The sequence below is a fragment of the Ambystoma mexicanum genome, chromosome 7q, assembly GCF_040938575.1.
Source record: "Ambystoma mexicanum isolate Mex_15411 chromosome 7q, UKY_AmexF1_1, whole genome shotgun sequence".
NCBI lineage: Eukaryota > Metazoa > Chordata > Amphibia > Caudata > Ambystomatidae > Ambystoma > Ambystoma mexicanum.
The window spans coordinates 991527815-991554545 of NC_090941.1; the positions used below are offsets into that span (position 1 = coordinate 991527815).

General features: G+C 47.1%; 1 protein-coding gene across 1 annotated transcript in view; it reads right to left on the minus strand.

Moving 5' to 3' along the window:
• LOC138528476 (putative mitochondrial transporter UCP3) overlaps positions 1 to 23093 on the minus strand; it is a 41177-nt gene extending 18084 nt beyond the window's left edge. Inside the window, exons 1-4 of the mRNA XM_069640136.1 lie at positions 22959 to 23093; positions 15563 to 15683; positions 14980 to 15208; positions 4447 to 4654 (exon numbers count right to left, since the gene is read on the minus strand). Coding sequence (XP_069496237.1) covers positions 4447 to 4654; positions 14980 to 15105 — 334 coding nt within the window. The 5' untranslated portion in view covers positions 15106 to 15208; positions 15563 to 15683; positions 22959 to 23093. The remainder of the gene's footprint in view (positions 1 to 4446; positions 4655 to 14979; positions 15209 to 15562; positions 15684 to 22958) is intronic.
• Between the last annotated feature and the right edge of the window lie 3638 nt (positions 23094 to 26731).

Sequence of the window (26731 nt, forward strand, 5' to 3'; positions counted from 1 at the left end):
TAAAGATGATTTTGGCTTTAATGGGTAGCCAGTGCGCATCCTTCCTGATCTTAGAGATGTGTTCAGACTTTTTTTTATCCCTAGCGCTGCCCTAAGGACTTTATTTTGCAGGAGTTGCATTTTGGAGATGTTAGCCTTGGTGGTACCTAGCATTAGAACATTACAATAGTCCAGCTTAGACAATGCCAGGGCTCTGGCTAAGGTCAGGCAATTGGTGGTTGTTAGGAATTGTCAACTTAGGGTGATCAATTTAGAAGTGAATGTCGTGGATGAGGAGAGTGTATTAATGTGTTTGGTCATAGTGAGGTTGGCGTCAAGGTGAAACCTAGTGTCTTAACTTGCTTTAGAACTGGAATTGGCGTACCGTCAATATTGATGGTCAAGTAGTCAGGGTGAAGGGTGGCTATTTTAGATGGGGAGCCCATGACGAGGATTTCAGTCTTCTCATCGTTGAGGCAGAGACTATTTAGGGCCATCCAGTTTTGGATGATGGCATACATTTTGTTAATGGTCACCGTGTCATGGTCATAGTCACCCGATATGGGTATGAGGATCTGGGTGGTCATCTGCAAAGTTTGTGTAGATGACACCCATTTCATCTAAGGCTGAGAAAAGGAGTTTTGTATAGGCATTATATAGAGTAGGAGAGAGGCAGGATCCTTGGGGTACTCCAATGGGTACTGGGATGGGATTGGCAGCCTCTTTGCCTATGGAAACTCCAGATGTGCATTCGGCTAGGAAAGATTTCACCCATAGAGTGGCGTCATTAGAAAAATTGAAATCCTTGGGCAGTGATATACACAGTTCGTCATGGTCTATGAGGTCAAATGCCGCGGAGAGATCTAACAGTAGGAGTATGCAGAGTTTCCCTGAATCTCTGATAGTGTCCATCTGCATTTTGAGATCTAAAAGGGCTGTTTCTGTACTGTGATTGGGCCTAAAACCTGATTGTCTGGTTCCAGTCGAATAACGCGAGACACGCAAAGATAAATTGACATGTCCTTTGTCAGGCACTGCATTATGGGGGAATCCAGGATGAAGACACAGACATCCTGACTGAGTGTTGCTTGCTCTTAAAGGCATGCCTGGTGGCATTGGCTCAAGCAAAGGATACGGATAGGACCATTGAGAAAATGTGCAGCGTGTAATGGCTTCACCAGACACTGTGATCTTTGGTACGGTCCAAAGTTCTGGGTGACATTTGACTTTTAGACTGTAGGCTAGGCTGTCACAGGAGAAGCAAGGATGAGAACAACCGAGGCCCGGTCTGAAAAGTTATTTTGCAAGTGCAGTAAACACCATGTGAGCAACGTGCTGCTGACGCAGCTGTGCTGAAAATAGCAGGTTGTGCAGGGCGCGCTAAGTGCCATTTACAATTATACCGCCAATATGGTTCAAGCCGTGGCTGATGGCGATTCACATCATTATTATTATTATTATTATTATTATTATTTTTGTTATTTATTACTTTTAACGCGCAACACGCCCATGGGCTTCAGTGCGCACATAGAAGACAAACAGCCCAAAGTTGGAGGAGGGCAGGAATCCAGGATCAGGAAATCATATGGGAAATAGGCATATTGATCCTTGGAGTTGAAGAAGTGGGTTTTTATGTCCTTCTTAAAGCTGAGGAGGCATGAGGTGGCATGTATATTAGATGCAAGGAAACTTCACAAACCTGGCGCGCAAGCATCAAAGCCCGTGCCACCAATGTTTTTCCGCTTAAACCAGGGAGGACGAAGTTTATTGTCTCGGAAGGATAGCTCAGGGGCAACTTGCTTGCCTTGGAAGCAAGACGACATAGAGCAACACCGGTTTGATCCCCGGTCTGTGCTGAGAAACCTAAGTATTAAGTGCTTTATAAATAACCTATTATATCATATCATATCATTGTTACCATTGGAATGAAGAGTTCTCATGGCGGAAGCCTTGTGCAACCGTTTCGGTAGGCAGCCAGGTGCTTTCGCAGCTAGACATTTGGGAGTGAGGGAGAGAATTGTGTGTGACATCCGGTGATGGTCAGGCAGCCCGTGAAGAAATCTTCTAGCCTCAGTGACATGATCAGTCCTGCCCAGCCCTCACACAGCTTTCACCCCTCCGTTTTGAGTCACCTGCAGGGTTTACAGGTTAGCGTTCGAAGCGCCCAATAAGCTGTAACAGTAATCAATTTTTGAGTTGATCAAGGGACATGCCACGAAAGACACATTAGTTCTAGACAAGTACGGCTTAGTTTGTCTGAGCAGTTTGGTGGTATAACCGCAGGAGGCTTTTACGTGTACTCGGGAGGGCAACGTGCTCGCATTGGAAACAAGATGAGACCGAGCAATACAGGTTCGATCCCCGGGTCTGCGTTTAGAAACCGATGAGTATTAAGCACGTTATAAATAACCTATTATATCATATTATATGCCACGTGTTTTTTCATAGTGAGGCACGAGTCGAGATGGACTCCTAATGTTTTCACAGATGAGGTGACTGAAATAACACAATCAGCGATTTTAAACTGGCCATGATTAGCATCGAGCTTTCTCATATGTTGAGCCCAGCCCACGATCATCAGCTCTGTTTTGAAATTAAGTGCCAGGCAGTTGGTAGCCATCCAAGCTTGAATCATACCACGTGCACGGTTAATGCTGGTGGCATCTAGATCGAGAAACCCCGTCAGCTCATGCAGAACACACCGTACCATTTTCTACAAGAAATGCAAGGAAACCGAGCAAGAATGGATCTTTCTTGACGGAACTTTACAATGCACGTCTATTGGTGGGGTGGAATGGGGCTAGAGAGGGGGAATCCCCTATATGCATCACAGTAACATATTCTGGAAACCATTAGTCAGGCTAAAGGGGAATCGGAAACGGTTCTGCATTGACCTCTGGGAACCGTACCTCAGTATATTCCCCAGTAATCGACCTGCGAGTATTCAAAGTCTTCCCAGGAGAGCCTGAGCACCTTACAAACACTGGCAGGCCAGTTGGGGCTTTCCTGCTGCAAACCAGGATCTGGAATCTGCCAACCTTTTTTCTTTCTTAAAGCATGCTCTGAACTTTCCTGTGACCATGCTGAGAAGGCCATCCAGTCAAGTGTTTGCATTGAATTTTAGAACTTGTAGTTTTCCTAAATTCCAAGTAGGAAAGAAAAAATAACAAGTCTCAGACTCTGAATGGGTGAAAACGGGACTGGATGTCCTGAAGCGCTTGCACCCACGGGGCACGGAAGCATATTTTAAAGGTATTTAAAGCCCTTCGGGGGAGGGAAATGTCCCATCAAGACAGTGTGACGATGCATTTTTAGAACTATAGTAAACACCTGCTCGATCTGTGTCATGAACATGGTAGATAGACGCCATTGTGCTTTTTCTATCGCATATAGATATCCGGAGGCAGTCTTTCCTCTAAGTTAGCATAGAGGAAAGACTACCTTTTGGTATCCAACGCAACAGAAGATAGTTGTCCTACTATTTTCTAGTGAGGGCCTCTGTGAAATTCAGAACACTCCTATTCTGACTTATACCACAGTTCATAGTGAAAGTCTCAGGCTCACATTATTGTATAGACGCTCCTTCCCACCAGAGCTGGCTTCTATGGTGCTTTATAGCGGGGTTCAGTCTCTTTTCATTTTGGCAGATACGGAAATTGAGCCACAGTGAGATGAAGTGATAGTCCCAGATTCACACAGTTGTGGATAGGAAAAAAAGGAGAGATCGACCGAAAGTCTCCTGACTGCAGTGTTTACCACTCCACCACTACCACACACATCATTACCAACACAATCCATTATACTCTATAGGTGATTATAAAGTCCTTGTTTTTTTCTTGACATTCTGGGAGTTGCAGTCTGATTCTGATTTTTATAATGGGAAAATCAGAACTACAGCTCCCAGAATTCCAAGAATAAAACAGGACTGGATAAGTACCTGCAGATTGGAAGGGATCATGTTGGCAACTATGCACTCATTTAATTTTGCATTATTGTTGGTCTTTGTAGTGGCATCGCAAAATGTTAAGTGGATTGGTTAAGTTGATGGTCGAATTGTATAGAATCTACTGACCCGCGTGGCTAATTTTCCAATCGTGTTTGCTTCATGACGATATCCAAGTCTCATTGCGGGATGGACTAGTGGACGACACAGAGGGGTTGCATACAATGGCAATAGAGTATTCCACTTCATAATGTTCGGACCTTTAGCTGCGACACCTTCATTGTTGTAACCCAGAAGTCTGCAACCTTTGGGTCGCTGAGTGTTGTGGACTATAACTCTTACATGCCCTTGCCAGCAAAGTCAATTGCGAGGACCTATGGGAGTTGTAGTCCAAAACATCTGGAGAGCCACATGTTGTAGACCCCCGCTGTACCTTATTTAGAGATCAATATCTTGGTTTTAAAATATTTGAAACCTCATAGGTTTTTTGAAAGGTAAAAGTAATGTAGACCCCATGTACTTACGTTCAGTCCCCCTTGAGTAGAATTGCTTGACAGAGTCGTACAGGCCGATGCGGACTGAAGCAAAGCTCATTTGTCGTTGCAATCCGGCCACCAGTCCATTGTAGGGGCTCTTAGGACCCTCCATCTTCACCATGGTGGTAATGGTGCCGAAGACGCCTTTGTACTGGACACCCTTCCCATTCTTGCGAGTCTTATCCTCCCCTTGGATCTGAAAGACATTGATGATCAGATAAGAGTTGACTGACTGATGAAACATGGTCCTAATTCACAAAGAACTACGTTGGAGCAAATCAGGACATGGCCGTGCACATTGAAGACCTGCATCTGCCACGTTATACCACATTCACAAAGACTAATCCTGGAACAAATCAGGAGATGCCCGTGAGCATCAAAGATCTGCACCCGCCTCTATGGGCCAAAATCACAAAGACTAAACACCCGGAGTAAATCAGACGATGCCGTGAGCATCAGAAATCTGCACCCGCCTCTATATATCACAAACACAAAGACTAAACCTGGAGCAAATCAGGAGATGTCCATGCGCGTCAAAGATCTGCACCCGCTCTATGTACCAAAATCACAAAGATTAAACATGGAGCAAATCAGAAGATACCCGCGAGCATCAAAGATCTGCACCCGCTCTATGTACCAAAATCACAAAGATTAAACGTGGAGAAAATCAGGAGATACCCGCGAGCATCAAAGATCTGCACCCGCCTCTATATACCACAATCACAAAGACTAATCCTGGAACAAATCAGAAGCTGCCAGTGAGCATGAAAGATCTGCACCCGCCTCTATGTCCCAAAATCGCAAACACTAAACCTGAAGCAAATCAGGAGATGCCTGTGCACATCAAAAGGTTCTATGTTCTTTAAATATTTTTTTAACACGTTTTTTGGAAAAAACGAATTGAATTTTATTTTTGGTGGATTCACCTTCAAACCCACATCGCCTATTGTTTTTTATGTATTACCAACAACTCCAACCCCTTATATGCACTCCCCCCCGCTATATTGTTCAATTAGTATTTTTGAAAAAATTGTTTCGTAAACAAAACAACATCGGAAAAAGGTCAGTCAATGAAAGAACGGTACAGGCATCAAAGATCTGCATCTGCTACTTTATATCATATTCACAAAGACTAAACCTGGAGCACATCTGGAAGTGACTGAAGCTTCTTTGAGAGGTCTAACACACAGATGGAGGAACCCATCTATTACCACATGTCTTCTCATGATCTCCACATAGCTACCCGTCGCTAAAGAAAGGGTAAATTACCCTGCCTATGGGAGATCACCCTAGAACAGCAGTGGTGGGCCTCCTATCTAGGTAAAGATGACCCCCCCTCATCTGCCCCATTAAGATCTTGTTGCTATTGTTACTGCATTCATCTAGTCCTGATGAATGCGATAACAATAATGCTAGAAACAGCAGAAACCGGTCGACCCAGTGAGCAGTGGACATAGGGGATATACATAGATTAATGCCCCAGTTCACTGCATAATCATTTTTGGTTTTAACTGCTTTTAGTAACAAGATTTTAATGGGACAGATGGGGGGGAGAAATAAGGATGTAGGACACTCCTCACCTGTTCTACATTTGCTGTTTACACAGCAGAGTTTTTTAAACCTTTGAGTTACGGGTGTAGTATTCGTTGAAGGCACAATACACATTTGAAATTGGTGTTCGGCGCGCACAGTGTGGTGAATGATTTGTTGTCATTTTCTATATCATTTGTTTTTGTACATGATCTCCATAATTTGGAGAGAGAGTCAGCTTCTTTCTGTCCCCTTTACCTAGATAGGCAGCCCACACCCATGTGAGGAACGAGGAAGACCAGGATGCTCAGTTATTTGGCCTCAATAGGGGTTTGTTTGATAGTGCTTGTCTGAGAGGGCCTGGAGTAACTCTGGACATGGCCAAAGCTTCTCTGAGGTCCTTGAGTAAATCTGGACGTGGCTGAAGCTTCTCTGAGGTCCTGGAGTAAATCTGGAGGTGGTTGAAGCTTCTCTGAGGGCCTTGAGAAAATCAGGACGTGACTGAAGCTTCTCTGTGAGGACCTGGAGCAAATCTGGATGTGGCCGAGGCTTCTCTGAGAGGGCCTGGAGTACATTTGGACGTGGCTAAAGCTTCTCTGAGAGGGCCTGTAGGAACTCTGGACGTGGCTGAAGCTTCTCTGAGAGGGCCTGTAGGAACTCTGGACGTGGCTGAAGCTTCTCTGAGAGGGCCTGGAGTACATTTGGACGTGGCTAAAGCTTCTCTGAGAGGGCCTGTAGGAACTCTGGACGTGGCTGAAGCTTCTCTGTGAGGGCCTGGAGTAAATCTGGACATGGCCGAAGCTTCTCTGAGGTCCTTGAGTAAATGTGGACATGGCTGAAGCTTCTCTGAGGTCCTGGAGTAAATCTGGAGGTGGTTGAAGCATCTCTGAGGGCCTGGAGTAAATCTTGACATGGCCAAAGCTTCTCTGAGAGGGCCTGGAGTAAATCTGGACATGGCTGAAGCTTTTCTGCGAGGGCCTGGAGGAACTCTGGACGTGGCTGAAGCTTCTCTGAGAGGGCCTGGAGGAACTCTGGACGTGGCTGAAGCATCTCTGAGAGCGACTGGAGCAAATCTGGACGTGGCTGAAGCTTCTCTGAGAGGGCCTGGAGCAAATCTGGATGTGGCAGAAGCTTCTTTGAGAGGGCCTGGAGTAAATCTGGACGTGGCTGAAGCTTCTCTGAGATGGCCTGGAGCAAATCTGGACGAGGCCGAAGCTTCTCTGAGAGGGCCTGGAGCAAATAATTCTGGACGTGGCTGAAGCTTCTCCGAGAGGGCCTGGAGCAAATAATTCTGGACGTGGCTGAAGCTTCTCTGAGAGGGCCGGGAGCAAATAATTCTGGACGTGGCTGAAGCTTCTCTGAGAGGGACTGGAGCAAATCATTCTGGACGTGGCTGAAGCTTCTCAGAGAGGGCCTGGAGTAATTCTGGACGTGGCCGAAGCTTCTCTGAGAGGGCCTGGAGCAAATCTGGATGTGGCTGAAGCTTCTCTGTGAGGGCCAGGAGTACATCTGGACGTGGCCGAAGCTTCTCTGAGAGGGCCTGGAGTAAATCTGGATGTGGCTGAAGCTTCTCTGAGAGGGCCTGGAGTAAATCTGGACGTGGCCGAAGCTTCTCTGAGAGGGCCTGGAGTAAATCTTGACGTGGCTGAAGCTTCTCTGAGAGGGCCTGGAGCAAATCTGGACGTGGTTGCAGCTTCTCTGAGAGGGCCTGGAGCAAATCATTGTGGCTCACATTTGCACTTCAGCATCTCAAAGACGTTCTTGGTATCTCCAGAATTGCTCCAGATGTGCACAGAAATCATGTTGCTCCTCCAGCTAATATGTTTCACCCTTGTAATATGTTTGACCAGTATAAATATATCAGGCTTTAAAACGAGGTGGCTTACTAAGCTCTCTCCCCACCCCTACTCTGAGCCTAGACCAAGCATTCTGTTCCATGGCCTCCAATTGATCTCACCTGACTGTCTAAGATCCTTTAGAGAAAGCTGTGGCTCTTTAAAACCTCTTAGATAGTCAGGTGAGATCAATAGGTGAGACCAGAATGCTGCGGCTCTTTGGCTCTTAACAACATATCTTACAGCGTTACCAAGGAGATTAGTCCACAAAAATGCCAACAGTAGGGGAAATCACATCACACGTCGGATGGCATCAGAGGAAGTGATGTCACATGACTTAGCACAGGAGGTGACATTACAGATGTTTGAAGGTGAAAATTATATTTTAGGCGTGCACCTTTTATATCAAGAGTCATAACTCTCCCTTCATGTGCAGCAGAGTCATATATAGCTAGTTACTGCAGTCCTATGCCAGTCATGACCTAGCACGCCAGGTATTGCCATCAACCCAGAAACCCAGTACTACCACCACGAGCCAGAACACAATGCCTCGTATCAATGCTTTAGGCATCACACATGAAGTACGGACTCACATGTCCAGGTGTTGAGGGTATCAAATGCAAAAACCTGGAAATGCATAGGCAGCGGCAAATTCCACACACTGTACACTCTGCTACCCTGATTGGATTGACCATCTAAGTGGTCTATAGGTGTTTGGCTTCAGTTAAGGGTTATAACCCTGTCAAAATGTCAGGAGATTGATTCAATACATGTTGTGTTCCATTAGGTCAGCAAAAAGTATTATCTCAACATATAGGTTTAGAACCTCTTACACCCGCCCACTCAAAATAAATTACAATAATAATTTGTTTTTTATATAGCGCTTTAATCTAAAGCGCTTTACATAGGACATATTTACATACATTACTATTATTACCCAATCGAAATTGGTACTCCGCCACACTAAGCCTAAGGTCCCAGGCACAGTTTCATAGAATGATGTCAGTGAAAAGAGATGATGCCTGTTGAAAGACATATTACTGACCTCTTGGTGTTGAGTTTAATGATATTAGTAATGGCTTGGGGTGCGACCCCTGTCCGCACCTTAACCCTCTATCCGACTTGCCTGCCCCTCCAAATTTCTCCCAATGCTACCAGCATTGACTACAGCTACCAGAATTCCCTGAGGCCAAAATTGGTACTAATCAGCAACACCTGAACAGACTGTCTCCCTGAAGATTGCAAGAGGCATGAAAGCGCTTGGAGGAGAAGAGCAACTGAACTGCAGAAGGTACACAAAGCTGGGAACTAGAGTGCGCGCCTCACACCCCCCCCTTCCTCCTAATTTCTTGGCCCATTATATTGCTTTTGCTTACAGGTTCAGGAACCTGGGAACCTCAACTGTTGTCCCGGTTCATTTGTGGGTTTTGACGATTGGTGGCGTAGCACCAATGGCCTGCAATTGGCTTTTACATGGCAGAGACCTGAGGATATCAACTCAAGTAAGTAGTAGTGCACTCCAAACATTGCGTTCTGTGAGTATCCTTCCACAGGAGGCGGCCGCTGAAGGCTGTGGCGTGCATGCTGCGTGGAGCACGCCCTAGCAGTATACATGACGGAGGTCAGCGTGCTGTGGCCTTCAAGTTAGTTTCTTCACTTCCCTCCCCAGTTTAACCATGTGAGCCTTGGCATGATGGCAGTTCTTGGTAATGAAGTAATTGTCTGGGAGTTTGATGTCAATGCCTGTTAATGGGTGTGAGTACCTTCAGTTTTGATGACAATAGCTGACATAGTATAGCAAAGTGAGTAAATTATGGTAGTACATTATGGTAATAAGTGGAAAATGTTGAGAGCCTGGAAAGGACTGTACAACAGCCCAAAATATTGCTCTTTTCAGTGCTTGCTTCTGTTAGGTCAGCCTCGTAGAGTGTTGTAGTATCTGGGAACCTTGGGTAAGTCAGCTAGCACGCAGGAATCATGCAGGAGTCAGGTAAGTGCACACTGGAAGTGTACTTTATTGCTTAGACCTGAGGTCGAAGGTTACAGAGGAGAGATAAGGTTGGGTGTCCTTCTACTGCAGGTTCCCATCTCTAAGTCCCTTCCAACAGTCATCCCTAGAATTCCCCCCGCCTCCCGCCCCCACACAACATTCTACATTCCCTCTGGCATAGCTGACCCACACAGACAGCTTGCAATCATTCACTCAGCACACAACCATGCCAGACACCACAAGTGCCTATATTCATTGTCGAGCGCTTACATCCCATTGTGGAATTGTTAGAGAAAACTCCAAATGACTCCAAACTAGTGCCTGGGTCTGTCGCCCAGTGGACTCACGCATCCACTGTGGGGATTTCAGTTTGACCTCGTGGCCACAGTTTCAAATCCAGGAGGATTCTCTCAACCTTCATCTTTCCAAAGGCGATAAAATAAACGCCATTCAATTGGGTAACAACGTAATTCAGTTATGAGTGCCAAGATACCGCATTAGGGTGAAAGTGGGCACCATATATATAAAATACCACTAAGATGGCTCAGCCGGTCAATCGCTTGTTACTGCGATCTGTGTTTGATCTGCAGGTTGCAGGTTCAAATCCCGGTAAGTTCGATTCAGCCTTTCATCCTTCCGAGGTCGATAAAGTGAGTACCAATTTCGATTGGGTAATAATAATGTATGTAAATATATGCTATGTAAAGCGCTTTGCATAAAAGTGCTTAATAAATATCAAATGATTATTATCATTCTGTAGGGCTTTCGATAGTGGGAGATTATCTCAGCAGGCCACTTGCTCCTCGGTTTGATGAAGAAAGCACCTCTTGGTCTGAAATCACTTCCCTATAAATGCTTCAAGAGTTTGGCTCCACTTGGCGGGTTCTGTAAAAGCCCTATGCTCCACTGATCGCCATCTTCTCAGCATTCCTTCTGAAGGCCTGTGGTTGGTCTCCCATTGTTTCAAGGAAGTGAATTACTTCCTGGTAATTTACTTTGTTGCAAACACTTCGAATTACTTGATACATGAATTTAAGGGTTAATGGGTAAAACGAGGGTTTGGGGGCTTGGGGCAGGGATGGTAGTTAAGGGAAGGGGGATATGGCCCCCCAGGCACATTAAAAAAAAAAATCAAAGTGATTGCAACGAAGTAAATTACCACAAAGTCATTTCATTTGTTGTAATAGCGTAGAACCCCTTGGTTATGGAACTCCATCCGGCTGCGGATTTGATTGCTTATAATTTGCTATCCGTTATAAAGGCACTTAAATTCTTCCTATTCCCTGCAGTGCTAAATAAGACCCCTGCCCTACTTTTTTAGAATTCCACAGTAAAAGCTGTTTGGTGGATGATGGTTGCGGCAGCAATAGTCAAACCAAATTAAATTGAGTCAAAATGCTCTATTTACTGATGCATGCTTAGGATATATCGCTAACACATATGAGCGTAAGACCCACCTTCACACTCTGAATGGCGTTCATTCATTATAGACCCTCATGCGCCAGATCATGCCCAGCTCGCCTGCCTAAATGGCGTTCATTATAGACCCTCATGCTCCAGATCAAATGACCCTCATGCTCCTGATCATGCCCAGATGGCCTGCCTGCATGGCGTTCATTATAGACCCTCATGCTCCCGATCATGCCCAGATGGCCTGCCTGCATGGCGTTCATTATAGACCCTCATGCGCCAGATAATGCGCAGGTGGCCTGCCTGAATGGCATTCATTATAGACCCTCATGCGCCATATCATGCCCAGGTGGCCTGCCTGAATGGCGTTCATTATAGACCCTCATGCGTCAGATCATGTGCAGGTGGGCTGCCTGAATGGCGTTCATTATAGACCCTCATGTGCCAGATCATGCCCAGGTGCCTGCCTGAATGGCGTTCATTATAGACCCTCATGCTCCCGATCATGCCCAGATGGCCTGCCTGCATGGCGTTCATTATAGACCCTCATGCGCCAGATCATACCCAGATGGCCTGCCTGCATGGTGTTCATTATAGACCCTCATGCGACAGATCATACCCATATGGCCTGCCTGCATGGCATTCATTATAGACCCTCATGCGCCAGATCATGCCCAGATGGCCTGCCTGCATGGCGTTCATTATAGACCCTCATGCGCCAGATCATACCCAGGTGGCATGCCTGCATGGCATTCATTATAGACCCTCATGTCCCTCATGCGCCAGACCATGCCCAGGTGACCTGCCTGAATGGCATTCATTATAGACCCTCATGTGCCAGATCATGCCCAGGTGGCCTGCCTGAATGGCATTCATTATAGACCCTCATGCGCCAGATCATGCCCAGATGGCCTGCCTGCATGGCGTTCATTATAGACCTCATGCGCCAGACCATGCTCAGATGGCCTGCCTGCATGGCGTTCATTATAGACCTAATGTGCCAAATCATGCCCAGGTGGCCTGCCTGAATGGCGTTAATTCATAATAGACCCTCATGAGCCAGATCATGCCCAGGTGCCTGCCTGAATGGCGTTCATTATAGACCCTCAAGCGCAGATCATGCCCAGGTGGCCTGCCTGAATGGCATTCATTATAGACCCTCATGCACCAGATCATGCGCAGGTGGACTGCCTGAATGGCGTTCATTATAGACCCTCATGCGCCAGATCATGCCCAGGTGCCTGCCTGAATGGCGTTCATTATAGACCCTCATGCGCCAGATCATACCCAGATGGCCTGCCTGAATGGCGTTCATTATAGACCCTCATGCGCAGATCATGCCCAGGTGGCCTGCCTGCATGGCGTTCATTATAGACCCTCATGCGCCAGATCATGCGCAGGTGGCCTGCATGAATGGCATTCATTATAGACCCTCATGCGCAGATCATGCCCAGGTGGCCTGCCTGAATGGCGTTCATTATAGACCTTCATGCGCCAGATCATGCCCAGGTGGCCTGCCTGCATGGCGTTCATTATAGACCCTCCTGCGCCAGATCATGCCCAGATGGCCTGCCTGCATGGCGTTCATTATAGACCCTCATGCGCCAGATAATGCGCAGGTGGCCTGCCTGAATGGCATTCATTATAGACCCTCATGCGCCAGATCATGCCCAGGTGGCCTGCCTGAATGGCGTTCGTTCATTATAGACCCTCATGTGCCAGATCATGCCCAGGTGCCTGCCTGAATGGCGTTCATTATAGACCCTCATGCGCAGATCATGCCCAGGTGGCCTGCCTGAATGGCATTCATTATAGACCCTCATGCGCCAGATCATGTGCAGGTGGGCTGCCTGAATGGCGTTCATTATAGACCCTCATGTGCCAGATCATGCCCAGGTGCCTGCCTGAATGGCGTTCGTTATAGACCCTCATGCACAGATCATGCGCAGGTGGGCTGCCTGAATGGCGTTCATTATAGACCCTCATGCGCCAGATCATGCCCTGATGGCCTGCCTGCATGGCGTTCATAATAGTCCCTCATGCGCCAGATCATGCGCAGGTGGCCTGCCTGAATGGCGTTCATTATAGACCCTCATGCGCCAGATCATGCCCAGGTGGCCTGCCTGAATGGCGTTTGTTCATTATAGACCCTCATGCGCCAGATCATGCCCAGGTGCCTGCCTGAATGGCGTTCATTATAGACCCTCATGCGCAGATCATGCCCTGGTGGCCTGCCTGAATGGCGTTCATTATAGACCCTCCTGCGCCAGATCATGTCCAGGTGGGCTGCCTGAATGGCGCTCATTATAGACCCTCATGTGCCAGATCATGCCCAGGTGGCCTGCCTGAATGGCGTTTATTATAGACCCTCATGCGCCAGATCATGCCCAGGTGGCCTGCCTGAATGGCTTTCATTATAGACCCTCATGTGCCAGATCATGCCCAGGTGCCTGCCTGAATGGCGTTCATTATAGACCCTCATGCGCCAGATCATGCCCAGGTGGCCTGCCTGAATGGCGTTCATTATAGACCCTCATGGGCCAGATCATGCGCAGGTGGCCTGCCTGCATGGCGTTCATTATAGACCCTAATGCTCCAGATCATGCTCAGGTGGCCTGCCTGAATGCGTTCATTATAGACCCTCATGCGCCAGATGATGCCCAGTTGCCTGCCTGAATGGCGTTCATTATAGACCCTCATGCGCCAGATCATGTCCAGGTGGGCTGCCTGAATGGCGTTCATTATAGACCCTCATGCACCAGATCATGCACAGGTGGCCTGCCTGAATGGCGCTCATTATAGACCCTAATGCGCCAGATCATGCCCAGGTGGCCTGCCTGAATGGCGTTCATTATAGACCCTCATGACCCTCATGCGCCAGATCATGCCCAGATGGCCTGCCTGCATGGCGTTCATTATAGACCCTCATGCGCCAGATCATGACCACGTGGGCTGCATGAATGGCGTTCATTATAGACCCTCATACGCCAGATCATGCCCAGGTGGCCTGTATGAATGGCGTTCCTTATAGACCCTGATGCGCCAGATCATGCCCAGGTGGCCTACCTGAATGGTGTTCCTTATAGACCCTCAAGCGCCAGATCATGCCCAGGTGGCCTGCCTGAATGGCGTTGATTATAGACCCTCATGTGACCCTCATGCACCAGATCATGCCCAGGTGGCCTGCCTTAATGGCGTTCATTATAGACCCTCATGCGCCAGATCATGCCCAGGTGGCCTGCCTGAATGGCGCTCATTATAGACCCTAATGCGCCAGATCATGCCCAGGTAGCCTGCCTGAATGGCGTTCATTATAGACCCTCATGACCCTCATGCGCCAGATCATGCCCAGATGGCTTGCCTGCATGGTGTTCATTATAGACCCTCATGCGCCAGATCATGACCAGGTGGCCTGCCTGAATGGCGTTCATTATAGACCCTCATGCGCCAGATCATGCCCAGGTGGCCTGTATGAATGGCGTTCCTTATAAACCCTGATGCGCCAGATCATGCCCAGGTGGCCTACCTGAATGGCGTTCCTTATAGACCCTCAAGCGCCAGATCATGCCCAGGTGGCCTGCCTGAATGGCGTTGATTATAGACCCTCATGTGACCCTCATGCACCAGATCATGCCCAGGTGGCCTGCCTTAATGGCGTTCATTAAAGACCCTCATGTGCCAGATCATGCCCAGGTGGCCTGCCTGAATGGTGTTGATTATAGACCCTCATGTGCCAGATCATGCCCAGGTGCCTACCTGAAGCCTGACTTTGGCAGTGTCTAGCGGGAACGTGAAAAGGTCCGCCACGCAGGCTGCTGTCCCAGCGCCAGCGAACTTGACCAAGGCAGTTGGTGGGACATCTGTGGGCTTCAGTCCAACCATCGTCTGCTGTTAGTTGGAAGGAGTGAGTCACAGTACGGTGCAAGTGAAGAAGGGTTCAAGAGGGATCAGGAAGGTCACAAGGGCTCCTTTTAGAAACAAACACCTGTAAATAAAGCAAGAGTTTGACATTATTGAAATGTAAAAAGAGACTAAATAAATTTGACTGCGGGAGAATTGATCTAATTTAAAAGGTCAATTTGGGTAATACCAATAAATTTGATGAATTCGTCAAAATTATCTCGACCAAATCACATTGGACCCTCTGAAACTACTACAGTGGTGATTTGGCACAGTACAAAAGCAGATTACCAGAAAAACATCACTTCTTGCTGCACTCTAAGGAAGCGTGTGCCAAAATGGCACTTGGCACCAGACCTACATCTTCTACACCATGGCATGAACAGATTATTTGAATCTTTGTTTCACTGAAGCACACGTGATCAAAGCAAACAGGTACCTGATTTGGCGAGTGGTCAAAAGGCTTTGTCTCTTTCCACGAAATATTGGTTCACGATTCCTTCTTCCGAGATTTCCATCAAATGTGAATTGGCGCAGCTGCTTCTAAACATAATAGAACCCTGGAGATGCAAAAAAATAAATAAATAATTCTTTGTTAATTCTTTCTCAACATTAGGCCCAATCCACCAAGATTTGCACTGGAACACACGATGAGGTGCCCTTGAGCGTCTCGCATTTACCCCATTCCTTGTACCTCATTCACAAAGCTTAAAAATGGAGCAAATGAGGAGTTGCCCATGAGAATCTCACCTTTTTTTAAAAATATTTTTATAATGCACTTAATACCAAAGAGGCTTTTAAGCATGGACTGGGATTCGAACCTATGTTGCTCAGTGTAGTCTTGCTTTCAAGACAAGCCATTGTCACTAAGCTATGATACCCGTGTGATTTACCCCGTTCCTTGTAACTCACTCATAAAGCTTAAAACTGGAGCAAATCTGGAGATGCCTGGCGCCACTTTGAGAGCCACGTTCACATCCTTGTGAACCCCCATTTGCTCATCATCGTGAGCGTGGGGTGTCTCCTGAAAGATACTGTGGGCAGTGGGAAGATAGCAGCCGGCAGGGTATGGTGATCGCAGTGCCTGCCGCTTGATCCAGTCCTACTCTGGGCCAATAATACATCGGATCTGCCATGTGAGCTGTGCACCGGGGATGCGGGCCAGGGTTCTGGGAAACCCAGAACACCGTAATCCAATATCACGCGGGCGGGTGCCAAGCCTTCTTGGTAATAGCAGCACAGGGGGTATGAGACGGATCCCTGGCCTCCAGAGCGCTCTTACCTTTGCTCTACTTCCCCGGGGGTCGCTTGTCTAGTCTCCAGTGTGCCGCCCTGCACTTGGCTTAAAATGGGGACATGCTCTTAGGCTCTTCAGAATAACCCCATTTACTCTAACACTTGTATATGGGCGCACTATAAATAAAATATCATATCAAATTTAAGAAGGTGAGTACTGGCTCTTCTTAGCAGTGGTGCAATACTGTCACTGGGAGACTACAGGTGTTTTTATTTTTTTAAATAAAATTTGTTTTGCTGATGCATAATACCTACACTTCTTATAGGGGGTGCCATATTTTGAAACGGGGAATACTGGCCCTTCTTAGCATGGATGTAATTCTTTCACTGGACGAGTGAGTACTAGCACTTCTCAGGAGGGGTGTAATGACTTTAAGGGGAGAGCACACCATTTCTTAGCTGGTATGCAATATTTTCAGTGGGAGAGCACACTTCTTACCAAGGTAGCCAATACTCTCGACCGGGGAGTAATTGCACCCTTTGTGGGGGCTCAGTGCTTTCATTGAGGCAGTGCTTAATCTGTGGGGGTGTTTGCCAGTGGTCAGCACCAGCACTTATTTCTGAGCACCGGCACTTATTGTCTCAGATTCAGCCTGATTATGAAGTGATGATAGCCCAATGATCAGGTGCCAGCTGTAGTTTAACCCCAAATGTGTCGACACTGTGGGGAGCAGCTATGGGTGGTGGTGGCGGCAGTGGTGGGGAACTGCCCACCCACAGTGTCACAGGAGTGCTAGAAAATATTTGGGCCCTGGCACTTATTTTCTTGCAAATTAAGCACTGCAATGAGGAAGTGAAGAACTTCTCAGGATAGTTGCAATACTTTCAATGGAAGAGCAAAGTACTTCTTGGCAAAGATACACTACTTTCAAGGAAGAACAAAGTATTTCTTATCGTACTTTCAATGTGATAGAATTGGCACTTCAAATGTTTTCCCGGGGAAATACGGCACTTCTCAGGGTGCAACACTTTCAATAGGAGATCTTTGGAGGCATGCAATGCTTTCAGTGGGAGAGCAAGTATGTCATTTCTCAGTAGGGGTGCAATACTATTACAACACTTCTCAGGAGGGTTGCAATACTTTCAATCGGAAACTACTGGCACTTCTTTGGTGGGATGAAGTGCTTTCAGTGGGAGAGCAAGTATGTCAATTCTCGGTAGGGGTGCAATACTATTACAACACTTCTCAGGAGGGATGCAATACTTACAATGGGAAACTACTGGCACTTGAATCGATGAAGTTATGTCTTTGGGAGAGTAAGTACCACACTTCTCAGGATGGGGTCAATTCTTTCAATGCGTAAGCACAGCACTTCAGAGGAAGGATAATATACTTTCAATTGTAAAGAACTGGCACTTCTTGGAAGAGGTGAACTCTTTCAATGGGAGACTACTGGCACTTGGCAGGAGTGCAAAACATCCGGTGGGAGAGTACAGGCACTTCTTCGGAGGGATGCAAGGTTTTCAGAGAGGGAGTCAGTATGACACTTGTCTAGAGGGGTGCAACACTTTTAATGGGCAAGCACAGCACTTTCTTAGCAACGATGCAATGCTTTCAATGGGAGAGAACTGGAACTTCTTGGGAGGGGTGCAATGCTTTCACGGGGGGACTACTGCCACTTCTTTGGAGGGATGTGATGCTTTCAGTGATAGAGTAAGTACAACATTCTTTGGGGGGGGCAATACATTCAGCGGGAGAGGACTGGCACTTCTCAGGCTGGATGCCATGCTTTCAGTGAGGAAACACTTGGTAACGTTGCAGACCATCTAGGTCTTGGGTGTCTAGCAGGCCAGGGTGAAGATGTGTGGGGGCCCATTTCAACATGATGGTTGCCCCCCTCCCCCTTTGCTTAGAGGGGAAAGCAGTCTGAGGCACCCATGGGGGTCATACATTATAATGGAGTTAAAGATAAGGTTAATAGCCGCCAATTCTGACGAGACGCCGAGCCAGCAGGGAGCTGAAACACTGAAAGCCTGCTGAATAGCTATGAATCCTTTTTTTGTTAGCAAGTGGCTGTGCTGACGTGGACAAACCAGTGTTAGAAGGCAATGAGGTGATAACACTTCTGTTTTCCTAATGGAATTGACGGCTGGACGGGTTCCAGCAAACGCAGCTTGTAAGGTGAGCGCTGCAAAGCGCACTCTGTAAGCCCCCGAACATATGTAAAATATGCGTTATTAGACTGCTGACTGGCAATATGGGGGCCGTTTCTAGGGTGCACAACACCCTATTCAGATACATCCTGACCTGTTGTGCGTGTGGTCTGTGCCCTGATGCCTTGGGAATTAACTTCCCAGTATTACTTTAGCAATACGAAATGCAGATGCATTTTCTGTATGATTCACAAACATTTGCACTAGAGCAAATCCGCGGATGCCCCTAAGCATCTCCTATTTGCACCAGCTATCTTACACCTGAATAAAGAAGCCTAAAACTGGAGCAAATTCCCAGATGCGTGGAGCGCCTCGGAAAGGCCCTGAGCATCTCCTATTTGCACCTGCTATCTTACACCTGAATAAAGAAGCCTAAAACTGGAGCAAATTCCCAGATGCGTGGAGCGCCTCGGAAAGGCCCTGAGCATCTCCTATTTGCACCTGCTATCTTACACCTGAATAAGGAAGCCTAAAACTGGAGCAAATTCCCAGATGCGTGGAGCGCCTCGGAAAGGCCCTGAGCATCTCCTATTTGCACCCGCTATCTTACACCTGAATAAAGAAGCCTAAAACTGGAGCAAATTCCCAGATGCATGGAGCACCTCGGAAAGGCCCTGAGCATCTCCTATTTGCACCCGCTATCTTACACCTGAATAAAGAAGCCTAAAACTGGAGCAAATTCCCAGATGCGTGGAGCACCTCGGAAAGGCCCTGAGCATCTCCTGTTGCACCAGCTATCTTACACCTGAATAAAGAAGCCTAAAACTGGAGCAAATTCCCAGATGCGTGGAGCACCTCGGAAAGGCCCTGAGCATCTCCTATTTGCACCCGCTATCTTACACCTGAATAAGGAAGCCTAAAACTGGAGCAAATTCCCAGATGCGTGGAGCACCTCGGAAAGGCACTGAGAATCTCCTATTTGCACCCGCTATCTTACACCTGAATAAGGAAGCCTAAAACTGGAGCAAATTCCCAGATGCTTGGAGCACCTCGGAAAGGCCCTGAGTATCTCCTATTTGCACCCGCTATCTTACACCTGAATAAAGAAGCCTAAAACTGGAGCAAATTCCCAGATGCATGGAGCACCTCGGAAAGGCCCTGAGCATCTCCTATTTGCACCAGCTATCTTACACCTGAATAAAGAAGCCTAAAACTGGAGCAAATTCCCAGATGCATGGAGCACCTCGGAAAGGCCCTGAGCATCTCCTATTTGCACCAGCTATCTTACACCTGAATAAAGAAGCCTAAAACTGGAGCAAATTCCCAGATGCGTGGAGCACCTCGGAAAGGCCCTGAGCATCTCCTATTTGCACCTGCTATCTTACACCTGAATAAAGAAGCCTAAAACTGGAGCAAATTCCCAGATGCGTGGAGCGCCTCGGAAAGGCCCTGAGCATCTTCTATTTGCACCAGCTATCTTACACCTGAATAAAGAAGCCTAAAACTGGAGCAAATTCCCAGATGCGTGGAGCGCCTCGGAAAGGCCCTGAGCATCTCCTATTTGCACCACCTATCTTACACCTGAATAAAGAAGCCTAAAACTGGAGCAAATTCCCAGATGCGTGGAGCGCCTCGGAAAGGCCCTGAGCATCTCCTATTTGCACCAGCTATCTTACACCTGAATAAAGAAGCCTAAAACTGGAGCAAATTCCCAGATGCGTGGAGCGCCTCGGAAAGGCCCTGAGCATCTCCTATTTGCACCAGCTATCTTACACCTGAATAAAGAAGCCTAAAACTGGAGCAAATTCCCGGATGCGTGGAGAGCCTCGGAAAGGCCCTGAGCATCTCCTATTTGCACCTGCTATCTTACACCTGAATAAAGAAGCCTAAAACTGGAGCAAATTCCCAGATGCGTGGAGCGCCTCGGAAAGGCCCAGAGCATCTCCTATTTGCACCAGCTATCTTACACCTGAATAAAGAAGCCTAAAACTGGAGCAAATTCCCAGATGCGTGGAGCGCCTCGGAAAGGCCCTGAGCATCTCCTATTTGCACCTGCTATCTTACACCTGAATAAAGAAGCCTAAAACTGGAGCAAATTCCCAGATGCGTGGAGCGCCTCGGAAAGGCCCTGAGCATCTCCTATTTGCACCTGCTATCTTACACCTGAATAAAGAAGCCTAAAACTGGAGCAAATTCCCAGATGCGTGGAGCGCCTCGGAAAGGCCCTGAGCATCTCCTATTTGCACCAGCTATCTTACACCTGAATAAAGAAGTCTAAAACTGGAGCAAATTCCCAGATGCATGGAGCACCTGGGAAAGGCCCTGAGCATCTCCTATTTGCACCAGCTATCTTACACCTGAATAAAGAAGCCTAAAACTGGAGCAAATTCCCAGATGCATGGAGCACCTGGGAAAGGCCCTGAGCATCTCCTATTTGCACCTGCTATCTTACACCTGAATAAATAAGCCTAAAACTGGAGCAAATTCCCAGATGCATGGAGCACCTGGGAAAGGCCCCGAGCATCTCCTATTTGCACCTGCTATCTTACAACTGAATAAAGAAGCCTAAAACTGGAGCAAATTCCCAGATACATGGAGCACCTGGGAAAGGCCCCGAGCATCTCCTATTTGCACCAGCTATCTTACACCTGAATAAAGAAGCCTAAAACTGGAGCAAATTCCCAGATGCATGGAGCACCTCGGAAAGGCCCCGAGCATCTCATATTTGCACCTGCTATCTTACACCTGAATAAAGAAGCCTAAAACTGGAGCAAATTCCCAGATGCATCGGGCACCTCTGAGATGCCGTGAGCATCTCAGATTTGCACCTTGATGCACAACCCCTAAAAGTGGAGCAAATCTGCAGATGCCTGGTGCATCTCAGATTTGTATCTGCAACCTTATAACTGATTCACAAGGCCTAAATCTGGAACAAACCAGCAGGTGCCTGGTGCACCTCTAAGATGCCATGAGCATATCAGATTTGCACCTTGATTCACAAAGCCTAAAATTGGAGCAAATCTGCAGATGCCTGGGGCATCTCGGATCTGCACCTTGATTCACAAAGCCCAAAACAAGAGCAAAAGATGCCTTGTGCACCTCTGAGATGCCGTGAGCATCTCAGATTTGCACCTTGATTCACAAAGCCTAAAACTAGAGCAAAGCTTCAGATGCGTGGTGCACCTCTGAGATGCTATGAGCATCTCAGATTTGCACCTCGATTGACAAAGCCTAAAATTGGAGCAAATCTGCAGATGCCTTGTGCACCTCTGAGATGCCGTGCGCATCTCAGATTTGCACCTCGATTGACAAAGTCTAAAACTGGAGCAAATCTGCAGATGCCGGGTGCACCTCTGAAATGCCGTGAGCATCTCAGATTTGCACCTCGATTGACAAAGTCTAAAACTGGAGCAAATCTGCAGATGCCGGGTGCACCTCTGAAATGCCCATCAGGGACTAAAGATCAGCCCCCGTCATGCTTCAAAGGCCGAGAACAAGACAATGCCCCCCCTTGCTTGTCCCTCCCACAAAAACACACACATGCACGCCTGTCTTAAATATATTATTGTCTATGTTGATCGCTGGAGATGTCAGATGCATTAGAAAGCACGCCTTTTTAGCTCGGCATGTAAGCAATGAGCACCCCACGCCAATCAAAAAATAAAGGGGCACCTTTTAATCCAGGCATTGACAATAAAACTATGAGCAAACACCATCACTTTGTTGTTGTTAGTCTTCCTATTTGTATTGGCTAATCCTGCCTTTTGGCTTCTGATCCCAGCGCTTTGAAGTGGGCATTCGGCAGCAGTAAGCACTTTTCAAAGCAATCAAATACATAAATTACATATGTGTAGAAGTTGTATTAGTATTATTTTATTACAAACCTTAACTAGTAGTAATACTCTCAATACATATTGTAGTACAGTTACTATCAGTAAGGGCACCACTGATGTTACACATTATGATGATTCAATCATTGCAAGTGATGTCAACAAGGAAGACACAGGTGGCTGTGTGGGTCGGGGGCATTGCACACGCTGCCCCTCTGCTCATTACAGGGCAATACAACACAAGCGACTGCAGCTGCCCGAGATTCATTTATATATATAGTGATGCCAATGTTAGCTTTTAAACTAGAACCTGCACGAGACAAGCAATGTCAATGTCCATTTCTAGCAGTGGATTTATGCACAGGTGAGAGGGACCCCTCCACTACCTCCCACCCCCAAAACATCAGATCGCAGATATGACACAAAGACAGACTATTGGCTAGGATTGTATGAAAACAAAAGCATCTAACGATAACAGAAAGCAATGCAAGCAAGGGAGAGCTGAACATAGGGGCTTGGGGGTGGTCGTTTTATCTCTGCGCTAAGCACATAGGCCACTGTTCTTCTCAGTCGTTCCCCGTGAGGCATTAGTGATGTGGTGTGGCGAGGTCTTACCCCTGTAGCTCCCGCCGGAAGTGGGTCCTCCCTGTCAGATGGACAGTCCTGTTCAGTGGTCCTGCCTCAGCTCTGCTAACGGCTGCCCCCGACAGCACCAGTCTGTGTTGGTAACCCTTCTAGCCCCAATCTATATATACCCACACCCTCGTACCAGGCACGAAACCCTATCCGCCCCCAGGAGCAGTGATGCAGTCCCAGCCGGGGCGGCCCAGGGGGCACAAAAGGTGACAACAGGGATCGCCTGACAAACAATCCCAGGCTGCCTGCGCACAGCGCCTGCGTGACGGACGCGGGCCCCCCTGAACGTTAAGAGGAAAAAGTTAGGTTACAAAAACATCCCAACCCAGGAATGCAGCCATGAATGTGGCAAGACACGTGCTTTCCGAGACACCAACAAGTGAGGGAGTGGTGGCTTCCAATGGCGGGCGCCTTCCCGCAACCATCCTTCCTTGACAGGTTATGATCCATAGGAATGAGGAAATACAGGAGTCACTGGTAGATGTGTGCCCTTTTAATTTATTTTTAGATTTTAGATTCTGCTGCCTTTACGAACCCTAACTTCATAACTGTATGCACCTTCAATATGTGGGCTTAGTGAGCCCAGACAGCCCGCCTAGTGCGACTTTCCAGAACAACCTGGAAACCTTTGGTCCTGCGCCCCTGTAGAGGAGGAGCCACGTACCCCCACCTCAACCACTTCACCTATATCGCCTATAGAGTGGAAAGCAGAGTATGGACTCTGTGCAATACCAGTAAGACTACTAATACCTATGAGAATTTTAGAAGCAAGGTTCCCATTGAGAAAGCCATATCTTCGCGTTGTTTAAATGAAATCGCTGAAGAAGTAGAGCAGATAAACGGCAGAGATGAAGCAGATAAACGGCAGAGATGAAGCAGATAAACGGCAGAGATGAATGGTGACGTCACGCAGGGTCGCGCTGACGTGTATAGAAGAGATGCAGAGACCAGAGAATGCAGATATTCTATAAGGCATCAAGAAAGTACCGAGGATAAGTGACATCTTGGGCTCAAGGTGAAGAAGCTTATGCCACAGAAACAATGAAGATATCAAGTTAGTTTACACGTCTACAGATGCAAGAAATGCAAGCAGCAAAGTAATCATAAAGTTAGCCTTATGCTTTATAGTGAATAGATTGCGGCAAGCACCATTGTATACATATATACAGATGAACTAGTAAAGGATGGATGTTTCCACTATGCATTATAGCAGTGCTGAACAGTAACAAGAAGGCCTCATTTTAGTATGTCGCAGTTAGAAAGCAGTTGAATTAACAAATCTTATCTCAGAAGGCAGAGCTGGATGAGCCAAGAAGCCAAGGTCTTATGAAACCAGAGTAAACTGACTTTGGATACAAATCGTGTGAAAGAACAGAACTCCTTTTCTGAAGACATGGACAAAAACAAAAGACGTCAGAGGTCTATTAAGAATTAGTATTTAAATGCACCAGAAGCTCTATTCCATGGTCTCTAGTCAAGTGGAAGGATGAAGTTGGACGAACAAGGTGGTCACACCTACGCACAAGGGCAGTCCGTGCCTTCACTCCCTGAATTTCTAAGAGTTAAGAACACTCTCAAGGACGAGCTTCAAAGCCCTTATTGACACTGGACCATTGAGGTGGTGATGGATTGATATGCTAATTGGTTGGAAGCTGGTGTTAAGGTGAGCTCACCAGCACCTGGATGTTCAGCCTGCCTGCTGCTAGACGTAGGTGGGAAAATACTGACGGAGGTTAGACGCCAACCAATTATAGAGGGCTGCATAATTAAGGGTCCTATTGTTTTGTAGCCAATGGGACGTCATACATTTAGTGACGTTCATAGTGGCCATTTTGAGGGGAGGGCTTAGTTGCCCAGGCTGATGTTAAGTACCCTATCATTTTCATTCACTGACTCATGCTAGTATAGAATTTATGCTTAGATATTCACTGAGAGCCTATCATTACTGCGCATAGTTTTTTGTAGTTTGCCACGTAGGATGACATTGGTAGCACGCAGGTTAACGTCATCAATAATGATTTTTGGGTATAAGAAACTAGTTTTTTTTAAGATGCATTGTGTATAAGAGGATCGAGCGAGTGCGCTGATGTTCGTTGTACTCCCTGTTTTAGATCATTGAAAATAAAACAGTCTTCCTTTTGCCAAATTACTTGAGTTGTTTCTATTATTGATGTATGAATAAAATCTGCATCCCCATCCATCTCCAGGGTATTGCTAATCGCCTTAAAAAGCTGGGGAGCCACCCCAGTTCACACCCACCCCCACATCTGAGGGGGGTGGAGGGTCAGAAGAAGGACATAGACACAGCGGTGACATTTCTATTTTGATGTTTATTGAATGATAAGGAAAGACCTAACTTTCCCTATTGCTATGTTGGTGTTCCCTGCCTATATAAATAACTAAGGTGCTTGTCCATCGCCAGGAAGTCATAAAACACAAAGGGTCAGCTGTCCAAAAACCAATCCTAACTGACCCTACCACAATTCTAACAGCAATGAAGGCCAGGAGAATGGCTCCCTTCTCCTGATTGTCTGTTCTCTCAAGATTTTCTCCTTGGCTTAAACTTCGTGTAACTCTTTCGCAAGCTCTGTGGGGGTTCTCTGCTCTTTAGGGATTGTTTTCCAGGAATCCCTTTTGTCTCTTTCTTTCTCTTATCTTTTCCTTCACATTGCAGTGCCTTTTGTACTTTGGTAACACATACTTCCGTAGCTGAGATAGGCTTTCTTGATAGCTAAGGTTCCCACTCTCTTGGGGTGTGTTGGTTGCCTTATCTTGACACTCTGGGATTTCCCTTTGCTTCCCTTCATAGGATGCTCCTTCTGGTTTACAGTCTCTGTCTCTTAACAAATATATCACTCTCCCCTCTTCCCAGGGTATTTGTATCTCAGTCTTACTGAAATCTCTTTCTGCATTTAGCATAATTCACTATTTCTCATTATTATAGTTCCCCTTCCTCGACTTCCATGTCACTGTCTCATCAATTCTACTGAGACAAGTTCCATATATTCCAGAATGATCCCCCAGTGGCCTCCCGGTTCTCCCATTCTGCCTATTACCTTGGATTCTGTGCGTAAATGTCTCCAGGGCCTCTCTTCCCTCTGGGTCTGTTTGGTTGCTTGTTTTCTCAACACCACATGTTCTCTGGTGTCCCGCTCTCTATGATCTCCCTCCGTGCGAGTTGGTAACGCCCCAGGTATCCCAATGGTTTGCTGCTTTTGCAGCTTGGTGGTTTCAGTGTTGGTCTGTGGGTGCCCTGCCCACCACAAAGTTGTCATGGTCATGCCACCATTTCCTGTTCCTCAGTTTATTCCTCTGTGTTGACTCTGCACGTATGGGAGAAGTTTCCAAACCCAGGGGCTCCGTGGCACTCAGTGACTCCTCCCCTCTCAGGTGTTACGCTGCCAGGGGGCCTGCCCTGCTTGCGTATGTGTCTCTTTGCCTCAACTCGCTTCGGCGTGTCCGCCTCTTCCAGTGTCCTAGTCCCAGTTAAATGGGGATTTCTGTTTAAATGGTTAGATGCTCTTTCTTGTAGGTAACAAGGAAGTGTTAAGTATAGTCCCCACTCCAGTTCCCCCCCCACTTACCTATTGAGTTCACGCCCAAGTATGTGACGTATGGAGAACAGGAAAATCAGCAGAGAGCAGCACATTGGCCCTCGCCCAGTACCTATCAGGATGACAGCACCTATTAATATACCGACACTTAAGAAAACCTGGACAGTAGGGTATCCTTTAAAGAAGCCATACCTACAT